The 21025-nt window shown below is 49.9% G+C and overlaps 1 protein-coding gene across 1 annotated transcript in view; it reads left to right on the plus strand.

Moving 5' to 3' along the window:
* PLXNA2 (plexin A2) overlaps positions 1–21025 on the plus strand; it is a 210560-nt gene extending 189535 nt beyond the window's left edge. The window contains exons 21-33 of the mRNA XM_042884112.1: positions 714–948; positions 2245–2387; positions 3437–3705; positions 5890–5956; positions 6563–6709; positions 7185–7344; positions 7480–7583; positions 10660–10759; positions 12872–13062; positions 13729–13898; positions 14983–15195; positions 15307–15457; positions 16444–21025. Of these exons, the coding sequence (XP_042740046.1) occupies positions 714–948; positions 2245–2387; positions 3437–3705; positions 5890–5956; positions 6563–6709; positions 7185–7344; positions 7480–7583; positions 10660–10759; positions 12872–13062; positions 13729–13898; positions 14983–15195; positions 15307–15457; positions 16444–16539 (2046 nt within the window). The 3' untranslated portion in view covers positions 16540–21025. The remainder of the gene's footprint in view (positions 1–713; positions 949–2244; positions 2388–3436; positions 3706–5889; positions 5957–6562; positions 6710–7184; positions 7345–7479; positions 7584–10659; positions 10760–12871; positions 13063–13728; positions 13899–14982; positions 15196–15306; positions 15458–16443) is intronic.

Raw genomic sequence — 21025 nt, forward strand, 5'->3', positions numbered from 1 at the left:
CTGTGTTCCCCTCCTGTAGAGCTGGAAGGGATTTTAGCAGTCCTTGTAGCCAGATCTGCTTTGCCAAGTGGGTGGCAGGAGGATTTGGCTTTTCCTGAGGCAGAAGGAGCCAGGAGGTCCGGACTGCTCATCAGGATGCTTCGCTTTGGTTTTGGGCACTGCTGCTTTCCCCAGACTGAGCACTCAGTTGTAAAGGCGCTCGAGCAAAGCCCGATGAGGTTGCAATTGTAATTTATTTCTCTTCAAGTTCAGCATCCAAAAACTATTCAGTTGTCACTGTGGCTCGCAGAAGCACAGCTCACATCTGTGGCCTGGGCACATCCAAGAGAACCTGGCCCCTGTGTGCGGCCCCCCCCCCCAGCTCCTCTTCCCCCCTCTCTCTCCAGTTGCTCTGGTTACTTGTCAGGGAAATTGTCAGTGGGTCACAAACGTTCACAGGTTACAAAAGGGAGTTGAAAGCTATAAACTGAAAGTCAAATGGAGCCATCAGATAATACGAACAAAGCCCAGATAGTGAAGGGCTGGCACATTTATCATGGCTTGAAGCCTCGCTGTGCTGCGCTCTTTGTTTCTGGAGGCAATTGGTGCTGCTGCAGCTGCAGCCGCAGCCGTGCTGTGTATCCACCACAGAAATGTACAAGACATCTGTGCTGCCTGCCCTGCATTTGGGCAGGCCCAAAGAAGCTGCTGCTTACCTCCCTGGTGCTTTGCAGGTGCGTGTCGGCGGCATCATCTTCTCCCCCGGTTCGGTGAGCATCACCTCTGACAGCCTGCTGACCCTGCCAGCCATCGTCAGCATCGCGGCCGGCGGCAGCCTGCTCCTCATCATCGTCATCATCGTGCTCATCGCCTACAAGCGCAAGTCCCGGGAGAACGACCTGACCCTCAAGAGGCTGCAGATGCAGATGGACAACCTGGAGTCCCGAGTGGCACTGGAGTGCAAAGAGGGTCAGTATCCCATCACCCCAAACCTGGACGCTGGTCCTCCCTCCTCCCATCAAGCCATTCCTCCTTCTCTCTGGGGACTGATTCCTCTTTGGGCACTGGGACCCCTGCTTTAGTCCCCCCTGCGGCCATTCCAGCGGTCCTCACCAAAGCCATCCCCATTGCCCAACATTGGCAATAGGGCACGTGCTCCTACAGGGAAACAGTAATGAGAGCAAGTGGCAGACACGGCCTCTGCCTGCCTAATGTGCAGAGAATAGGATTAGAGCTTGATCCTGCTTAAGCGGCGTGCCTCGATCGTGTGGTGAGGGCTGCAGCAGCCCCAGGGTGCCCCGCACAACGTGTTCCCTTCTCTAATGGCTTTTTAGGGCTCCAGAAAAGGCACAGAATGAGATGAAGAATGGGGAAGGGTCACAGAATCACAGAATCACAGAATTGTAGGGGTTGGAAGGGACCTCCAGAGATCATCGAGTCCAACCCCCCTGCCAAAGCAGGTTCCCTACACCAGGTCGCACAGATAGACATCCAGGCAGGTCTTGAACATCTCCAGAGAAGGAGACTCCACCACCTCCCTGGGCAGCCTGTTCCAGTGCTCCGTCACCTCACTGTAAAGGTCAGGCTGCAGAGAAACTGTGTGTTCTGGAAAAGAGCTTAAGTTAAACCAAAGTAAAGAAAAGTAGCTGCAAATGTTATAGTTTGAGCTCTGTCCCAATCAACAGCTGATTAGGATTAGTTCAGCTGATTTTAAAAGGGTAACCTTGAAAGGCAAAGGATGAGATGTGTTCTGGAGATGCCATTCACTTTGGTATGGGCGCACCCTGGCTCGGGGGCAGAGACCTTCCTGAGCCAAAGGTTTCTGCTTTGTAGAATGAGCACAGGGCCACAAATACCACCCTGACATCCACACTGAAGTTCTGTTCTGAGAGGAAGAAAAATTCCTCCCTGGGCCTGCACAGGTGCTTTCTGCTTGGGTTTGATCTGCATCGGATTTGATTATTTTGGCAACTGTTGGTAGGAGAAGAAAGGAGAATAAGGGAGGCACCAGGTTATGAAAAGAGATCCTCATCCTCTATCTGCAGCCTTTTAAAGAGTGTTTTAGGTGCACAGACACAGTTGTGAACTGCGTACAAATTCATAAGCATCTTTTGTTCCTGGCATCTGTTCTCTGCAGTGTGCTCGCTCCCAGCAAGGGTGAGGGTCTGCATGAGCTCCGTGCAGGCTCTGCTCTGCACCCGCTGCTGCATGCTCTCTGAGCCCGTGTTGCATTGCATTTCTCCTTTTTCTTTTCTTCCCAAACAGCTTTTGCAGAGCTGCAGACAGACATCAATGAGTTAACCAGTGACCTGGACCGTTCTGGCATCCCATACCTCGACTATCGGACGTATGCCATGAGGGTCCTCTTCCCTGGCATTGAGGATCACCCCGTTCTGCGGGAGCTGGAGGTAACGGGTGGGCAGTGATCTCCTTCCCCAGCCCTGTTAGGAACCATGGGGCCAGCAGGATGAACCCTGAGCTCAATGTAGCCAAGAGCTTGGCGTTATATCTTCATCACACACTGCTTGGTTCCTCTCGTCCAGTTTGGGTACTGGTTTGGGTATTGCTCTAGGCCAGCAGCAAATGATGCTGGATGAATTCCTGGTGTCCTTTTAGATGCTCCTCAGCCCAAGAATCCTCCTGCTGCTGTTCCATGGCATGCCCACAGGAGGGCAAGCACAGTGCCTGGGCATGGACTGCCTCTGGCTGTGCTGTCAGTGAGTGCCCTCGTTCCTCTCAGGGCTTTACTGAGGTCCCACTGCTCTGTGCACTCATGCAAGGGCTCTTCAGTACTCATCCACTAAATCTGGCTCCTTCCCAAGGGGCCACCATTTGCTGCCTTTGGACTCATATCTCCATGCCCTGAGTTTCCCAGTCCCACCCATTGTTGCTGCTGCCATCGCCATATATGCTCTAGCAAATGAATATGAATGCTTCATATTTGTTTTTTTCCGCATGAAAAATAGAACTGCAGAAGTGATAAATGTGTTGCCAATTACACAGTTGCTTGATTATGTAACATCAGTAAAACCAATACATAATTCTCCAAGATGTTTGGTAAAGAGAGGCTTAACGCTGCTCATCCATTTGTAATGAATTACTTGAGTCTGGAACTGGTTGAAAGGCTCAATTTTTTACACTTGCCCCATAGTAAAGCAATAATCAAAACTGGTGTTTAATTTACTTCTAAGTGTGCCGCTTTTTTTGTGGAGAACAAGCAAAATTACTCATTGTTTGTAGGGCTGTTGGCAGTAGAGTGTAACCCAGGGCAGTGGGGAAGTGCCCCAGTGGGTGTCCCATGGGGTGGGACAGCAGCATCACCCCTTTATTATCACCCCACTCTTCATCACTTCTGCACAGTGCCGTGGGTCCCATCAGCTTGGTCTGAAACCAAAGGTTCCTGTGCACGCGGTGCCTTCCAGTCCTCTCCCCTCCTGATGGCTTCTCCCTGCCACAGGTCCAAGGGAACGGGCAGCAGAGCGTGGAGAAAGCCCTGAAGCTCTTCGCTCAGCTGATCAACAACAAAGTCTTCCTGCTGACCTTCATCCGCACGCTGGAGCTGCAGCGCAGCTTCTCCATGCGCGACCGCGGCAACGTGGCCTCGCTCATCATGACGGGGCTGCAGGGCCGGCTGGAATACGCCACCGATGTGCTGAAGCAGCTGCTGTCCGACCTCATCGAGAAGAACCTGGAGAACAAGAACCACCCCAAGCTGCTGCTGCGCAGGTAGCGGGAGGGCTGGCGCTGCCGTGTGCCGTGTGCTCTCTTGGTGATGGTTAAAAGCCAGGTGGGAAAACGAAGCCGTTGGGTTGGCAATGCCTGGGGAGCCAGCAGGGAAGGGCAGGATGCTCATCCAGGCCCTGCTCGTGTCGTCAGCTGCTGCTGTCCCATGTCTCATTGAGTGCTGCCCGTGGTGCCCCGCTGGCACCTTGCAGCCGAGGGAAATGGGATGATTTTCACAGCCCCAGGAAAAAAGCAGGGATTCCTCCAACCATCGTGAATATACTTGACAGGAAATTGCTTTAAGTCTGGCTGTGTTTGCAGAGGCAATAACTCATCTCGGGAAAGGAAGCCATCTTAATTTCCCCCGTGGTTTGGTGCGTCGCTGGGAAGGCACCTTCTCGTCAGCCATCCCTGGTGGCTCTTTGCAGTGCTCCAGAAATACAGGGATGGCACTGGGGGTCGTTCCCTCCCCTCCCACCCATCCCCAGATGGGAGAGAGCACTGCGCTGGCAGCAGGATGGCTCTGCTCACAGCCACTTCTTGTGGGTTAGCTCTGAGAACTCTCCTCCTAAACCCACGCCTGGCACAGGGAAACCAAATGAATGCAGAAAGCAAAAATTTGCTTTTAATTTGCGTCTTCTCACCCTGCTCCTTAATCGTCAGCAAACAGCCACAAAGCAAGGCACTGCGCGCTTTTATTTCTTGCTCTCTCTCGTGGCAGTCATTGCCAATCAGTGCTCAGTTCTCCCTCTCTTTCTTCTTCGTTTTTCCCCTCTCGCTTTCCTCCACTGTGACCCCTCATGGGAGACAGCAAAAAAGTTGACATTAAATCAAATGGCAGCTCTGGTTCCTGGCACAGACAGCAAGCAGCAGCTGAGAGACCCAGATACAGCAGGGAAAATGAGTAGAATACATATTGATTTTGGGGTTCTCTGGGCTCTTTTTGTTTAGCTTTGCTTGCTTCCCAGTGCCAGAGCAGGGCACCAGAGCCATCCCACAAGCACCCAGCTGGATCTGTAGCTTGCTAGTAGTGCTAATCCGCACCCTGGCCAATTATTAGTCTAGTATTCTATTAACAAAGTGGTTTATTAAATCAGTATTCGTCCCGAATGCATGATTTTCACTCTGTGTTTTAATCCTTTTCTTGGCTACGTCACTGCCTCTGCATTTGGTGTGGCTCGTGGCTGGCTGGCACAGCAGCGTGCTGCTGGTGCTCCTCCTTAATTGGGCAGTGGCAGTGATTTAAACAGTCAAGCAGTGCGCGTGTCAATTTGCAGGATGAGTTTTTAGGCAGTTAATCAATTCAGGCTGGAATTCTTTGGGGATCTGCAGACATTTTCACAAATTCCTGGCAGATGTTGTGATCCTAAGAGATGATAGATAACGTAACCCCGGGTCTTTTTTTTGCAGACTGGTGTCAGTTTTTGTTTGTTGAAATCTGTGGCTCCTTTTTTTGCACTTGATCTGTCTGACTTTGTGATCAAACCCTGTTGGCTTTTTTTTTTTTTCATTAAATGCCAGCATCCCCAAACACGCTGGGTGCTGTATAAATACATACCAAGATGCAGTCCCTCATTCAAGTCAGCAGAGCAGTCAGGGAAGAGCAGGGAAAATGGGTCAGGAGCAGGATGGGACCCACAGAGCTCTGCTGTATCTGCTGCAGTGCTGCACCAGCGCTGCTGGGCACAGGATGTTGGAGGCACAGTGTCCCTATCCCAGGAAAAGAAACAGGATCCTGCAGAGCCAGCATTAAAAACTATCATTAGGAGCTATTGTATTGAAATTAAAGATAATCTTGGGCACAATGTGGGGAGAGGACGCTGGGTGGGACCGGGGATAAAGCTGCAATTTTCCTGCCATTGTCACTCTGCTGTCCCTGATTGCCAGCCCAGTGCAAATCCCAGTGATTTACTGCGCCAGGCTGTAATTTGCACCACGTGCACAGAGCTGAGTGTCCCCAGGCTCCCTGTTCCCTGTCAGGGCTCTGATGGGCTGTCAGCTGGGGATGAGCTGCCTGCATCGTGCTGCCTGCGTGCACTGGGAGCTGTGCTGAGCGGTGGTATTGCTGCTGTGGGGAGCAGGATGCTCCTCTCCTCCTGTCTCTGGCCATTCCTGTTTCCTGAGGTTGGTTTGTGCGAGGATTTGCTTTTGTTGGTAATGTGCCTCTCCTCCTCCTGGCTTTCCTAGGACAGAGTCGGTGGCTGAGAAGATGCTGACGAATTGGTTTGCTTTCCTCCTCCACAAATTTCTCAAGGTAAGGAGGGATGGAGCAGAGCACAGCTGCTTTGCTCTCCCACCTGCATGGGGCAAATCTGAGCTTGAAAACAGTCTCATGCAATCAAGTTTCTGTTGCTTTCCTTGAGTACTGCTGAAAGGCTCTTATGAAAAGGTTTTCTGCTCTTCTGTTTAACTTTCCCTGGCTTTGGCTGCACCAAGTATCACCCAGCTGTGTCCTCTGGAGTACTCCAGGCTGTGCCCTCTGGAGGGCTCGCACCTCTTTGAGCACCTCCATGCCTGCGCTTCCATAATTTGCAATTTAATTTTGGTTTTGGAAGCCCCCTCAGAGTTTACTTCATCAGAGCGAACAATGAGATCAAGATCTCAGATTCCCATTTTACAGCCCTATAGATTCAGTAGAGCTTTACCGAGCCAAGCACAACAGCCATCAAGCAGCAGTTTTGGCTGTGCTCTGCCAGAGCTGCTGGGGGCTGAGCCCGATTGCACATGTGCTAATGATTAAGGCAACGGGGCTCTGCCTCTGCTGCAGTTAATCATGTGCAAGATGTCTTTGTGGGCCAGCAGCCCTGATGTAGCTGCACTTCACCCCTGGGTTGATTTCGCCGCTGGTCTCCTTGTGCAGGAATGTGCTGGAGAGCCACTCTTCATGCTGTACTGTGCCATCAAGCAGCAGATGGAGAAGGGCCCAATTGATGCCATCACGGGGGAAGCCCGCTATTCACTCAGCGAGGACAAGCTGATCCGGCAGCAGATTGAGTACAAGACCCTGGTGAGTGAATGCTGGGGGAAAGAGCTGGATTGCTGCTGTCCTCCCCGTTGGGCATGAGCCATGCTGACCTTCAGGCCCACTATGGGAGCACTGTCATGAGCACTGCTGTTGGCAGTGCAGTGAAGTCCAATGAGGAGTGTCCCTAGCTGGTAGCTTGGGGTTGTGCCCAACTCGTAGGTACCAATATCCTATTTGGTCCACTGTCCTTCCTCTAACAAGGGAAAATCAACATACGAGGACTCCTATCTTAATTATTTATATAGATATGTGCAGCAGCAATGAGGTAAATAGAGATGCAGGGTTTTACCATGAGGGTTGCTTCTTGTGCAGATGCTTATTCTAATAAGGTCGTTAAGGTTGGAAAATGCCACTAAGGCCAACCAACCATCAATCCATCAGCACTGAGCTATGTTCCTGTTGTTCTGCTTCTGTGTGGAGCCCTTAAGGGAATGGCGTGCTTCTCCTTTCTTCCCAGATCTTGAACTGTGTGAATCCAGACAACGAGAACAGTCCTGAGATCCCTGTGAAGGTGCTGAACTGCGATACCATCACCCAGGTCAAAGAGAAAATCCTTGATGCGGTGTACAAGAACGTCCCCTATTCCCAGCGACCGAGAGCTGTTGACATGGATTTGGGTAGGGGCTTGATGCTTTCTCTGGGTGTCCCTTTTTACCTGTTGAGCATTTCTGTGGGCTCTTCAGGTTAGCCAAGTGGATGAGCCCATGGCTGTCCCCACTCTGAGCAATGCATCCATCGCTTCTGCCTTGCAGAGTGGCGGCAGGGCCGCATCGCACGCGTGGTGCTGCAGGATGAAGACATTACCACCAAGATTGAAGGCGACTGGAAGCGACTGAACACCTTGCTGCACTACCAGGTGAGAGCAGGCCTGGGTAGGCAGCTCCCAGAAGGCTGCCATGATGAAGGAACAGAAAGGCAGAAATTTAATTTCCAGGCAGACGGAGAGGTCACATTTGCATGAGAAACCTGAGTGGTTCAATGTGCTTCTGCATTAGACAGGAAAGCAAGCTTGACATGGATCTTAAAGAACCTAGCAGGGTTGAAAATTGGCTAAATTAAAGCTGCTAGCCGTGCTTGTGAGACAGAGCAAGGGGAGGGCTGAGCCTGTAGGGCTGCAGGTGGGCACAGAACGGAGGGCAGCAGGGAAAAGAGAGGGGATTCTGCCTTCCAAATCCCAGAGCTTTCCAAGTCAGCTCACAGGAGTCCTGCTACCAACACTGTATAAACCAATCCTTGAACCTGAAGGTTTGTGCATCCAGCTTACCATGGGAGATGAATTCTGTTGTTTTTCACATCGGCTTCACCTGTCATTTGCAAGGGATTATCCAGCATGCAGGGAAGCAGTGAGGTTTTGTGATCTTCAGAAGTCAACTGAGGAAGTCACCAGTGAAACTTATGTCCTGATGTGAGCTGGGTGCTAAGGGAGGGACCGTCTTCATTTTGGTGCCTGTGGGAAACCCGAGCCATAAGTTTGGCCTTAAAATAAACAAAATCCTGACAGCGCTCACAGCACCGCAGCTATTCCTGCCACTTGAGTGTCAGCTTTGCTCTGGAACAAAGTGGAAGTTTGCTGCCAAGTACCTAAATAGGCAGCAGTCACACATGGCTCTGGCCACAGCTCCGTGCAGCCCGAATGGAGCTGTTTCAGCCATGAAACAAAGCCAAGTTCTCTGCACTGCAAAAGGAATCTCGCCGAGGCAGAGCTTTTGCCAAAAACAAACAGCAGCGATTTTTATTATTTTTTTTTTCCTTTTGGTATTTCTACCATTTTATCCTTTCTTATGTGGTTTTTTTTTTTTTTTTCTGTTCCAGTAATAAATGTTTTTATTAGGTATCAGAAATACAGATGCTCCAGGGCTGCACAGTAAAACAAACATGTTGGGCAAAGGCACTGCTTAGAAGGGGGTATAAAATCAGTGCTGCCTCCAGCTCTGCTCTTTGGTTACTTAAGCCAGGATTGTTGGGGGGCAGAAAATGCATGGCACAGAGCATGGAGAGCTGCAGGGCAGCAGGGAAGGGCGAGTGGCATACAGCACATCTGTGCTTTGAGCTGCAGGAGGGGGATGGAGGCTGTTGCTGGCTTCTGGAGGACTGGAGAGATGATTTCTAGATTTATATACATACATATTTCATTTTCTACGTGTTTAGGCTGGTGAAAAAAAAAGCCAAAACAACCCACCATATATCTGCCTCAATTGGCAAAACGTACTCTTTGTGGGATGCAAAAGCTGGGTTGGATTTAAAAGGGCATTTTCGCCCTCTGTAATATTTTTGAACCACTTTATAGAATGATATAGAGAGCTGTAGGCCGGCTGCTTATTTCTTCATTTTTATAATAGGCGTATGGGTTAAATAGGTGTAGTGCTTTGCTGAAGTCTCTGGAGCTTTTGAACCACGTTGTATTACCTTTATGCAGTGTCCTTTTGGTTTGTGACATTAAACCTCATGGGAGAATCCCGCCCTGTGTGGCTCTACTGAAGAAAAATGAAACCCTGAATTGAATATTGAATGATTTACAGTGGCTCGTGCAGGGTTAACTAGGAGGCAGCAGAGCATGAGTACCTGTCAGGTACCAAGAGCCTGGAAGGGCTGAGAGATTAGAAAACTGCTTTAAATGACAAATTAGAAGCAGAGAGGGAAGGAGCATCAGAAATGAGGATACGGCCCTGGAGCTGCTGGGGCTTCATCTTGCTGGGAGGTGGCACAGAGGTGGCAGCCCAGCTCCATCTTTCCTCTCCTGAAGGCATATTGTGCAGCAGGTTTCCAGCTGGGGGAAGGAAGAATCAGAATATTTCTGAAGCTGGGTTCTTCTGAAGCAGAAGCAGAATAAGGTGGAAAAGGAGCTTGTGTTCCGTATGACACTGCTCTGTAGGTCAGCGTTTTTGGCTGAGCCATTGCACCCTGGGTTCAGTGAGTGGCAGTGCTCAGGGCATGGGGACCTACGCTGTCCCCACCCCAGGCTGCATCCCAGTGCTCAGCTTCCGAGGTGGAGCTGAGCTGAAGTGGCAGCTAATGACACCCCTGGATAATAATATGGCCACTGATTGTTCCTTCCATTGACTTAATAAATTGGATGGAGTGAGGCAGGAGCAGCGGAGGAAATGAGAAAGGTGTTGGGAGTGTTTTACTCAGAAATATCTCTCTTCTGTGCTGTGCAACACAAGTGGCTGTTATTTCCACTCTCGTTAGCAATAATAACAACACCCATTTGCCTGAAACTTCATCGTAATGCACAGCAGGGCCGTGGTGCAGGAGCTGTGCTGCAGGCAGTGCTGGGTGCAGAGATTCCCACGAGACCCACAGGTCCTTAATTAACAGAAATGTGTTAAGAAACACCCAGTGGCTGTTGGATTTATAGGGAGGATAAAATTAAACATGGCTACTAAAGTCTGCCATAACCAAACCTTGTTAGCATTAATGTTCATTTATGGTTGGACTTCCCAGCATTTAATTCCCTCTCTGGAGCAGCAGAGGGATGGACAATTTAATACCCCTGAAAGATGGCTGTGTGACACTCTGGGCTGTAAATCAAACTTCTAAAGTTCATAAAAATTGTTAAAATAAAAAATGGTTTAATAGGAATGTTTTATGGCCCGTAACATTATCACGGCTGTTTTATTCCCTCTGCATTGTTACTTTAATTGGATCACAACAATTCTTGAGATTCTCATTTTTGTTGCATAAAACGCAATCTTAAATCAGAATGACCAAAGCAATCTTCAATCTGTCCCTTGATTTATCGCTGCTTTCCTTTGATCTCTGCTCCTAAGGGTCTGACCCAGCATGGGGCTCAGCACCAGAAGCCCAGGGCTGCCAGCAAGACCTTTCCCCTCCACCCAAGGAACGCAGCGTTGTGCCATCAGCTCTGTGCCAACCTGAGCATTTCTGTTGTCTGCACTGTCTGGCTCACCTCTTCTCTCTCCCTTCCCCAGGTGTCAGACCGCTCCGTTGTGGCTCTTGTCCCCAAGCAGACCTCCTCCTACAACATTCCTGCCTCCGCCAGCATCTCCCGCACGTCCATCAGCAGATACGGTGAGGAGCAGAGCTGCTTTAAACAAGGATGTGTCCTGGTGGGTGTAGGGGCTGCCTTGGCCTGAAAGAATCAGGTGCAAAAAAAGCAGCAGCTTGCCCCAAAGAACTGCAGCACTCTGTCAGAAGGAAACTGCATTTGTGTACCAATCAGTGCTTGGCTGCTGGCTTTTTGCAAAGGCTTTTCCATCTGTGAGCAGAACAGCAGAAAGGAGCGGAGAGTTTGGAACTAGATGATCTTTTAAGGTACCTTCCAACCTCAGCCATTCTATGAGTCTACGAATCTGAGAGGGGAAAAGGAAGCACCAAGGAGCACATCACGAGCAGCCCATGGGAATGTGGGACTGGGGAAGGCCCTGGGAATGGCTTTTGGCTCAGAGGGTGCTGCACCTAGAGCCATAGAGTCATTAAGGTTGGTAAAGACCTCTGAGGTCACCAAGTCCAGCCATCAACCACAGCACCTTTCTGCAAGGAGAGCAGACTGTGTTCTCCTTGTAAGCAGGGCTGCAGGGGAGGGGGAAAATAACAATTCCTTCATCTATTCTTCCAGTAAGTGGAGGATCCTGACATCTCAGCTAATGGGTCAGAAATGGTAACAGCAGTGTGAACTCAATGCGCTAGCATTTGCGCTCCTGGGAATTGGTTATTTGCATAATGGCATGGTTAAGGCACTTTGCAGATGGTCCCTAAAGACTCCACGCTCTGAATAAATGAGTCTGCTAGGTGCCAGGTGTGCATTTATAGCGCTAAATCCACAATGATGGTAATAATATACTTTCATAAAAGGCAGCGGTGGCAAAATCTCTAGCACGCTGATCTCTCATTATCTTGCATTGTGCAGAGCGTTGTGCAGAAGAGGGGGCTCCTGGCAAACCCGTCTCCCTGTCCTGGTTATAGCTCCCCAAACAATTTATTCTCTCAAACTGGGCATCCTTGTTGCAGGAAAGCCCTCAGTCAGGCTTTCTGGTCCAGAACGTTTCTGCTGGGCAGCACAACACAACTGCAGCCCACTGCTTTGGCTCTGCAGGAGATGGGAAAACCAAAGCCAGGTCACACCACCACAGGAGTCCTCAGGGCTCATCGATCTCTGCCACGTGAAAAAGCCTCTGTGAGCCACCAATGTGAATTATCATTCCTCCCGTTAAGATTAATACTTCTAATTGCGCCGACAGAATTTAAATGAGATACTTATTTACTTTCCCCATTATATATCAGTACAGAGCTACGCTTAAAAATAGAATTACTAGATGCTTCCTTAGCCGTCCCCCTGTCTGTCTCCTTAATTATATCAGTTGGAGTACTCATTTATCTAAGCCCTAATCAGGGATGAAAATCTAGCTAGTTTTGTAATGAGCTGCACACTTCCCCTGGCTGATTTATGATTGATCTCCTTCCTCTTGTTGGGAAGGGCAAGCAGCAAACTGAAGGCTCAACTTAGGAGAACACACGAGGTTCCCACAGAACAAAGGAATTCAGTGAGAGTACAAAAATGAGCAGTGCATGACTCACGTTGGCCTCGCCGAGTTGTTAGCACCTTGTCTTGGCTCACAGAGGATGGTGTCCAGGGTAGCACATCGCTTGGGAAGTTCCACATCCCTCATCCCTTCTTGGTCTCCATGCCAATAGGGTAGATCCCATTGCCTCTGCTCCTTGCTTCTATGAGGCTCTGTGATCAGAGTCCAGCTCCAGTTGCTCTAAGAAAGCCTCAGGAAGAAGAACCTTTTCTTCTGCACTTACTATGTACAAAACATTGGTATTGGGAGACGATGGTGTTGCGTGCATGAGCTGGAATCATGGGGCATCATCCCTCACGGAGCTGTTGTGTTGCAGGTAAGGGATGAAAATGCAGGGGGAGAAGCCTCACATCTGAGTGCAGAAGGAGAAAGCTTCAGTCTGGGGGACTCTGTGCTTGGTGAAGACCAGCATGTGCTTTGTTTATAAGTGCACGGCCTATTTTGGCAAATTTCATTTTGTACGGTATTGCATTCCACTGCCCTGCAAAAACAAATCAGAGCAGATGATTCTGGCATTAATGAGAGCAGTGCCATCCCCGAGCAGAGGCAGGCAGATGGAAGGAGGCATTACACTGAGCGTGCTCTCTCCTCTCACACTCAGATTCCACCTTCCGTTACACTGGCAGCCCTGACAGCCTGCGCTCCCGAGCCCCCATGATCACCCCAGACCTGGAGAGTGGTGTCAAAGTCTGGCACCTGGTGAAAAACCACGACCATGGTGACCAGAAGGAGGGGGACCGGGGCAGCAAGATGGTGTCCGAGATCTACCTGACAAGGCTGCTGGCTACAAAGGTAAATGGTGTGCTAAGCTTGCCTGGGAGATGCCCAGGAAGGGATGTCCATGTGGTCACTGGGGATCCTCAGCCCCCTGCCATGCCCTGGGGGTTCATTTCCATAGAGCCATTGAGTTGCTTGGATGCGAAGGGACCTCAAACATCACCCAGATCCAACCTTCAAATTTACCCCTGAGTTTATGAATGCTTCCCCCTTATCAGCAGTGCAAGCCCAGTTTCTAAACTGAGCTGTTTAAATAGCTGTTTGCCTAGAGAGGCTGTGGATGCCCCATCCTTGGAGGTGTTCAAGGCCAGGTTGGATGGGGCCCTGGGCAGCCTGGTCTGGTATTAAAGGGGAGGTTGGTGGCCCTGCCTATGGCAGGGGGTTGGAGATTCGTGATCCTTAAGGTCCCTTCCAGCCCCGGCCATTCTGTGAAATAACAATAAAACAACTTAACCAAGCTCACTTTCCTTTCAGTGGTATAAAAAACCCGTACATATTCTTTACTGTAGGATACAGACAAGCCCCCAGAATTGGAGTACTTATGCAACAGCAGTTTCTAACATCAATCCCAAATTAGCAACCACCAAGCAGGCATATCCCAAAATATCCCTCACCAAAAAAAAAAAAAGAAAAAAAAAAGCCATCCCCAAAAAACAAAAGCTGCCATGCTGCTCCCATCAGGGCACACTGCAGAAGTTTGTGGATGACCTCTTTGAGACGCTGTTCAGCACGGTGCACCGCGGCAGCGCGCTCCCCTTGGCCATCAAGTACATGTTTGACTTCCTGGACGAGCAGGCAGATAAGCACGGCATCCACGACACAGATGTACGGCACACCTGGAAGAGCAATTGGTAAGATGTGGCTGTTGTGGTGGGGGGAAAAACTGATGGCAGAGCTGTCAGAAGGGCTGGAGCAACACGGCGCTGTAGCCCCAGTGCGTAAATGCAGCACGGAGTCATGCAGACCCCTTCACAGCACTGCTGTCCCACACAGATGGGGCTCTGGGTGCCAATCCTGAGCTTAGCCTTCCCCAAACAATGGAGCTATTACAGCTCTGCTCTTCTGTTATTTTAGGATTAAAAGCTCTGTGGGTTGGAAATCTACCTCTGCAAGAGAGGGGAAGAAAAAAAAAAGCCCACAACAAATGGCTGTTCCCTGAAGACTTTGTGCATTCCCCCAAGTCCCGCATGGCTTTAAAAGCCTCTAATCACCACGTCTGCAAAAGCTGCATTCCCTGCTAAGGCAGTGGGGAGCAAAAAAACAATTTATTGAAAGCATCAGAAGGAGTTATTAGGATAAAAACGTTTGAATCACAAATAGAGATGAGTCTTCTTGAAGCAGTGACAAGGAAAGCACCATGGGGTGGGGGTTTCTGTGCTGGCACCGCTGGGGGCTCTGACCCACATGTGGGCTCTGACCCTGCTGGGCGCTGATAGCTGCAGGGTTGCTGGGGGATGGAGCAGAGGGGAAATGGAGCAGAGCAGCAATGCCAGAATTTTTCTGGAGGATGGAGAGAGGCGTAGGCTGCTGGAGGAGGTCAGAGCAGAAGGAGCTGCAGGACAGAGCTGATGCGATGGAGGGGAGGGCATGGGCACTGCAGAGTGCAGCTGAGCTGCTGGCCCGTGGTGCAGCAAGAGTTAAGGCTGCAGCCCTCCGTGCATAGCTGGATGTAGAGAGCCAAGACTTGAAAGGTAATAGAAGGCAGCAGCTGCTTTTTTGATCCTGCTGTACAGCCAAAGAAAAAGGGAATAATAATTCCCCTTTGATTGTGAAGGCCTTGGGATCTGGGGACAAAGCCGATGATGGGCACAGAGGTGACCACACTGCCCTGAGCTCAGCCCCACTCCTCGGCCACCACAGAGGGAACGCACAGCACAGGAAGGATCTGTTCAGGCTTTTCTTAACATCCAGTTTTGTTTCTTGGTTTCCCTGCAGCCTCCCTCTCCGCTTCTGGGTGAACGTGATCAAAAACCCGCAGTTTGTCTTTGACATCCACAAAGGCAGCATCACGGATGCCTGCCTCTCGGTTGTGGCTCAGACCTTCATGGACTCATGCTCCACCTCCGAGCACCGCCTGGGCAAGGACTCCCCATCCAACAAGCTGCTGTACGCCAAGGACATCCCCAGTTACAAGAGCTGGGTGGAGAGGTAGGAGCTGGGCGGAGAGGTTGGAGTCATAGCATCCCAGTGATAAGATCCCAAGGAGAAGAGGGGGTATTTTGTCCTCCCTGCTCCTCACCGAGCCTTTGGTCCCTGCAGGTATTATGCAGACATTGCCAAGCTGCCAGCCATCAGCGACCAGGACATGAATGCATACCTGGCTGAGCAGTCACGTCTGCATTCAGCTGAGTTCAACATGCTGAGTGCACTCAACGAGATCTATTCCTACGTCAGCAAATACAGCGAGGAGGTGGGTGCCCTTGGGAAGGGGACATGGGGACATTCCCCTCATTGCAGCATGGCTGTAGCTTGTATGGCTGCTGCCCACATCTGCTCTGTTTGTGCGCAGTGAGGCTCAGGTCTTGCTCTGTAGCATTTGTCCCAGGAGAACTGATAGCTGAAACATTGGGTGAGCAACTCCATTCCTCAGCCTTGGCACAAGTGCATCTCGCTCCTAAATGCAGTAAAAAAAATCCTCGTGACCCAGTGAAACTCCCCTTGAATGTCCCTGTCCTTTGGGAACAGCATAGTACAAGTCCCTGGTGCATTGGTGCTCACTCCTGTTTGCACAGAATTCCTGGCAGCCTGAGCTCATTTAATGAATGCTTCACTTGAAACCAAGTTCTCACCATCTGTTCCACCCCTTCATTTCAGTGCAAGAAGAACCTATTTTGCAATTATGTCCATTAAAAGGAAGGGTTTTGTCATTTAATTGCATGTATGCATTTGTGATACAGTACTGTAGCATTTTTCCAATTAGATTTTAAAATCCCATAACTTTCATGCTAAATGAGACGAGGAATGTGGAGCCCGAGGTACAGGGCTCTGCACTGAGCAGCCCAGCAAGCAGAGGAGCACGGCTGGCTGCTCACTGCACTGCTTCACCATTTGTTACTGAAGAATTATATTCCACTACAGAACTATTAGAGTGAGACTGAGGGATTTATGATCAGTGGGGAACCTCAGAAGCTACACATCCTAAGGAAGTGTTGGCCATACTGCTCCATCCCAATTTCTCTTGCTGTCAACTACTCCTGAGGAAACACGGGGCATTTTGCTACTCTGGGAATGTTCCCCTGCCATCCTGGGGCCCTGATCTGTCTGGTGTTTTTCACTGGCTCTTTCTGCCCCTTGAAGCACATCAATGCTCCATGTTGCTCGCGCCTTCCTACCCTGCAGTCCTGCCCACCCTCTGCTCTCTCACTGATTCCTTTCTCTTTTTTCTTTCTGTGTCAGCTCATTGGGGCTTTGGAGCAGGACGAACAGGCACGGAGGCAGCGTCTGGCATACAAAGTAGAGCAACTCATTGGTGCCATGTCCATCGAGAGCTGAAGGAAGGCTGCAGTGCGCACGGACAGCGAGGGGCAAGAGCATGGCACGGATGCCTGGGGATTCAGAGGGAGAACAAGCAGAAAGGCACTGCACACCCCAACAACCACCCTCATCAAGGGGAGCAGGGATGGCCCAGGGGCTGGCTGTGCTCAAAATCACATGGGATCTGGTTTGAAAAGGCAGGAAGATCAAGAGACAAAGCACCGCAATCAGCGTAAACTCAAGGTGGATCGCTTCTGGTATTCATGGAAAGGTAGAACCTGCAACGTCTGGATGTGTCCATGGCTGCTGCTTTGCATGAAAATCGTCTGATGTATATTAGGAAATAAAACTTTATTTCAAGGTGTTTTTGGGAAAAAAAAAAAATAGAATCACAAGCCACAGAGATTACCTTGGCAGCCAGGTTCGGTCCTGATCCCATCCTCGCCATGCCCTGAGGATGTGCTCAGGCATCTGCAAATGGTCTGTTACACCAACTGGAAAGTCTGGAACACAGCAGTCTTGTTGGGATCTTACAAAAAATATGAGCACAAGTTTGCACCACACCTGTCCACACAAGCAAGATAGCAGCTTAGCCAGAAATTGTTCATTGGCTGAGTAACCCGTAGGCACTAGAAGGAAATTGTTGTGAATTGCAAAACCATCCAATCATCCAACTTGTCTTGAAATCCAGCTTTATCTATGTATTTATACAGTGTCTATATATATATATATTTTAAATCTCATTTACTGTTGAATGCAGAAGGATCCTGTTGAAGCGCGGTGCTCTTGCAGCCATGGCAGGAGGAGAGCGGAGCTGTCTGTGGTTTATGCAGTAAAACCAACCCCAAACCCAATGTTTACAGTGAGCAATACTTGAAATGCCGAGCTGTGGCAAGATGCTGTTTATTATTCTCTGTTTGACTTCGGACCAGAGAAGCACGGGATCGTAGGTGATGTCACCCACAGGGCAGGCCCATGGCTTTCATTTCTGTGAAGGAAGGGAAAGAAATCTCTGCTCTAGACAAGGGAAACCCATAGGCAGCGCTGTCAGTGCCAGCTGCTGTCCGTGTGTCTGTCCAAGCATCTTGTCCTTACCTTCCGTTCTTCGCTGGCCCAACGGCACGTCTTCTTGTGGCCAGGCAGATCTCAGATGTCTGTGAGTGTTATTTCTTTAAAAGACACCAAAGCTTATGTGTCCCTTTGTAGAGTGCCAGGATGGGAAGGAGCGCTGTAAATATTCCCCTCTGTAATAAATGCTGATATCTGCGCAGGCTGAGACAGGGAGGACAGGGCCGTTGGACCTGATGGGGAGAGAGGCATCAACCGTGGGAGCTGACAGCAGCAGAGTCCCTCCTCAGACTGCTTCTTCCCAGATGCCAAGGAGAAGCACGCTGGATGTTTGGGATATTTGAGCACGATGCTGTGGAGCTGCACCATAAGTCACCAGGTGGGGTGGTCTGGACCTCGGTTTGCTGCGTGCAGCAAAAGAGAAGCAATTTCTGTGAGCACCAGGAGTGAGGTGGCTCTTGTTGAGGGGATGAGGTCCCAGGGCCAGCAGGAGGAGCTGACACGCATCCAAACATCTCAGGAAACTCAGTGTTGTAACGACCCTTTGCTGAAAGCCATGCTGAGCCCACTTGCTTCTGTGCATTTTTCTGGGTCAGTTGGTAGTGTGGAGGAAGACCTGGTGGTCAGCCTCGTGCAGTATGGTCTGAGTTGTGTGATGGGAGGCTCTGAGATGGGAGAGCTGTGCAGAGAGAGGCGTAGGAAGGATGTATGTTGTTGTAGTCATTGCTTTGAGTATTCATGTTCAGACTGTTCACCAAATCCTTATGGTACTCTGGAACACTCAAAATGGTTTTCAAACACTTCTGAATATTGATCTAAATAGTTATTTCTGTGGGACTGATAAAATATGACTATACCCAAAGCAAAGACCTGGATGCTGCTGGCTGTGCTGCCATGCAGCCTGCATTTTGCTTACTGCCCATCTCTCCATGAGGCTTTTGCACAGCCAGGTCCCTGTCTCCTGGCCAAGCTGCGTGGAGCTGAGGAGAACAGGGAAACCAAGAGGAGCTCTTTGCAGAACAGTGGGGTACTGAGGTCTGAGTGGTTTCCACGGAAGACAGCAGGAATAGCTCTTCATCCATCACCATGGAGGCATCAGGAGGATGGCATAGAAGCAGCACAGTGCTGACTGGAAGGAGTGGTCTGTAGATAAACCACCGAGCATCTACTTGTGATGGTAGCCATGAATTATGGATCTTCATGGTCAGTTGCATGGAATGAAGCAACATATATCCCCTCGGGGCAAAGAACTTGTAATCTATTGTCCTGCTTGCATCCAACTCTTCGGTTACTCTTTGGAGAGGAAACTGAAAAGCTCCAAGGGGCATTTCCTCTGCATTGCAGCAAATGGACTCAAGGTTTGGTCAGGAGGGGCAGTGACTTTGCCTTAGATGAAATGATTTCACCTCTCTCTCGTGGCCCCTTCCTCCTGCGGGGCTGTTGGTGTTGTGGTTCTCCAGTTCACTTCGTTTCAGGTATTTTGACATCAAAGTGGGAGACGTCACTTTCTGGAATCTCTCTGCCTGATGTCAATGCTTAAATAATTCCATTTAATCTTCTGCTCATGTACTATCAAAGCACCCACTCCAAGGGGGAGCAAGGTGCTAATCAAATGCTTCTCCACCTTGAAAGCCTTTATTAAAAGCCCATATACCAGAGTCTAACTTACAGGCAAGCTCGTCTCTGCAGGAGCCCTGCTATGGAATACCCAGCACCGTGCAGAGGTGCAGTCCCCTCTGTGCCATAAGGGATGGATTTATGCTTAAAGGAGGGCAGGACACATCAAAACAGCTGGATTGCTGTGGACTCCCTGGGGCCTTCAGCGGGGATGGGACACACGGTGCTGGGACACGTGGGGTTGGCAGGCGCAGCTGCCCGGCGCGGAGCCACCAGAGACCTCCATCACAGCAGTGCCTTCAACACTCTGTCTTAAAAATGGCCCGGTCCTGTAGAAATTACCCACCCTGCCTTGAAATGGACCTCACCAAAAACATCGTAACGTACCCAGCAGTTTGGGTGAGCACATGGAAGCCAATAGCAAGAGGACGTAATGCTCTCTGTTTGTGTTCTGTGTGATGCTGACCTCAGTGCAAGTCCTTGCTGTCGGTCCAAGGCTCAGAGCACTGAGCTGCCCACTGCTCCAGTGCGATCCTGGGATGCTCCAGTGCCTCCAGCCCTCACCCAGCCCTACTCCTGCTTGCTGGTCTCTCTCCACTCCATTCCCAGTGCTCAGCTCAAAATGGACCGAGTGGAGCAAGAGAGGGCATCGTGAGGACTCATGAGTGGCTGTACCTTGGAGAAAAGAAAAAAGTGTTTGGGGATGGTTAAGTGATTGATCTCAAAGATGCGTTAAAATGCCACAAAATTTGCCATCCAGTTTGGGAGTGGCATTTGTGCCACAGTTTGTGAACTGTTGAGGCAGGGAGCTGCTGCCCTGCCTGTGGATGCGTGCTGGGTGAGCTGGGAGAGCCATGGATGTGTCCTTGGTGAGAGCCCCGCTTCGCCCCTGTGCTGTCCTGCTCTCACGTAGGCAGGACTTTATTTTAACTGGACGTTGGATGGGAAAATAATGAGATTAAGGATGTTGGTGTACGCCGTGAAGAAGATGCGTTCTGGATCCGCTGGGCTGAGCAAAGCTGAACGCACGATTTCAGTGTGGTTTGGGTTTAGAGGGGAAGAGGATGGAAGTCCTCAGAGGGATTTTCTCCTCGTGGAAGGCGCTGCTCAAAGCACATGGCACCATGGGTTGGCACAGGGTGGCACAGGGTGGCAGGTGTTGCGGCCATGCTGTGGGCACGGCAGTGTCTGTGTGCTTGTTCTTGTCCCCGTGTCACCCCCTTCTCCTTCTTCCTTTCTAAAAGTGGAATATAATAATGACAAAACGTGTGTTCCTGCAGTGAGTATCAGATCTGCAGGGTCCATCCATCGCATGGACAGTGCCCCAAACTCTGGGCCTCCAAAGGGGAGGGAACACACAGGTACTAAAACTTCTGGGATCCCCAGAAACGAGGCCCCATAATGTCATAGAATGTAGAGGTATCGATCGTGGAACAGATTTGTATTTTTTTCTGCCCCGCTCCTTACAGTAAATGATGCCATTTCTAGGGGTTGTGTGTTGGCAGGAATAACGAATGGATTTGTATCCGTACCCATTCCACCTTATTGTTCTCTGGTTCCTCCCCTCCCGTTACACTTGACACACTGGAGTTCTGTATTATATTTTTTTTTTAAAGATGATTGTCTGTTTGTTTGGTTTATTTTTTGGTTGTTGTTTTTATAAGTGCTGTGGAAAAAGAAAAAAAAAAATGTAAGAAAGTTTAAGTATTTAAAAATGTTCCAAGGAAAAAGGGGGTTTTGTTATTATTCTAATATATTATTGTGTACCTATTGTAAATATGAAACACTCCTATTTTGCAAGCCAAGGACTCACTTTGTA

The sequence above is a fragment of the Lagopus leucura genome, unplaced genomic scaffold (genome assembly GCF_019238085.1).
Source record: "Lagopus leucura isolate 7727_CA_CO unplaced genomic scaffold, USGS_WTPT01 Super-Scaffold_100043, whole genome shotgun sequence".
NCBI classification, from domain to species: domain Eukaryota; kingdom Metazoa; phylum Chordata; class Aves; order Galliformes; family Phasianidae; genus Lagopus; species Lagopus leucura.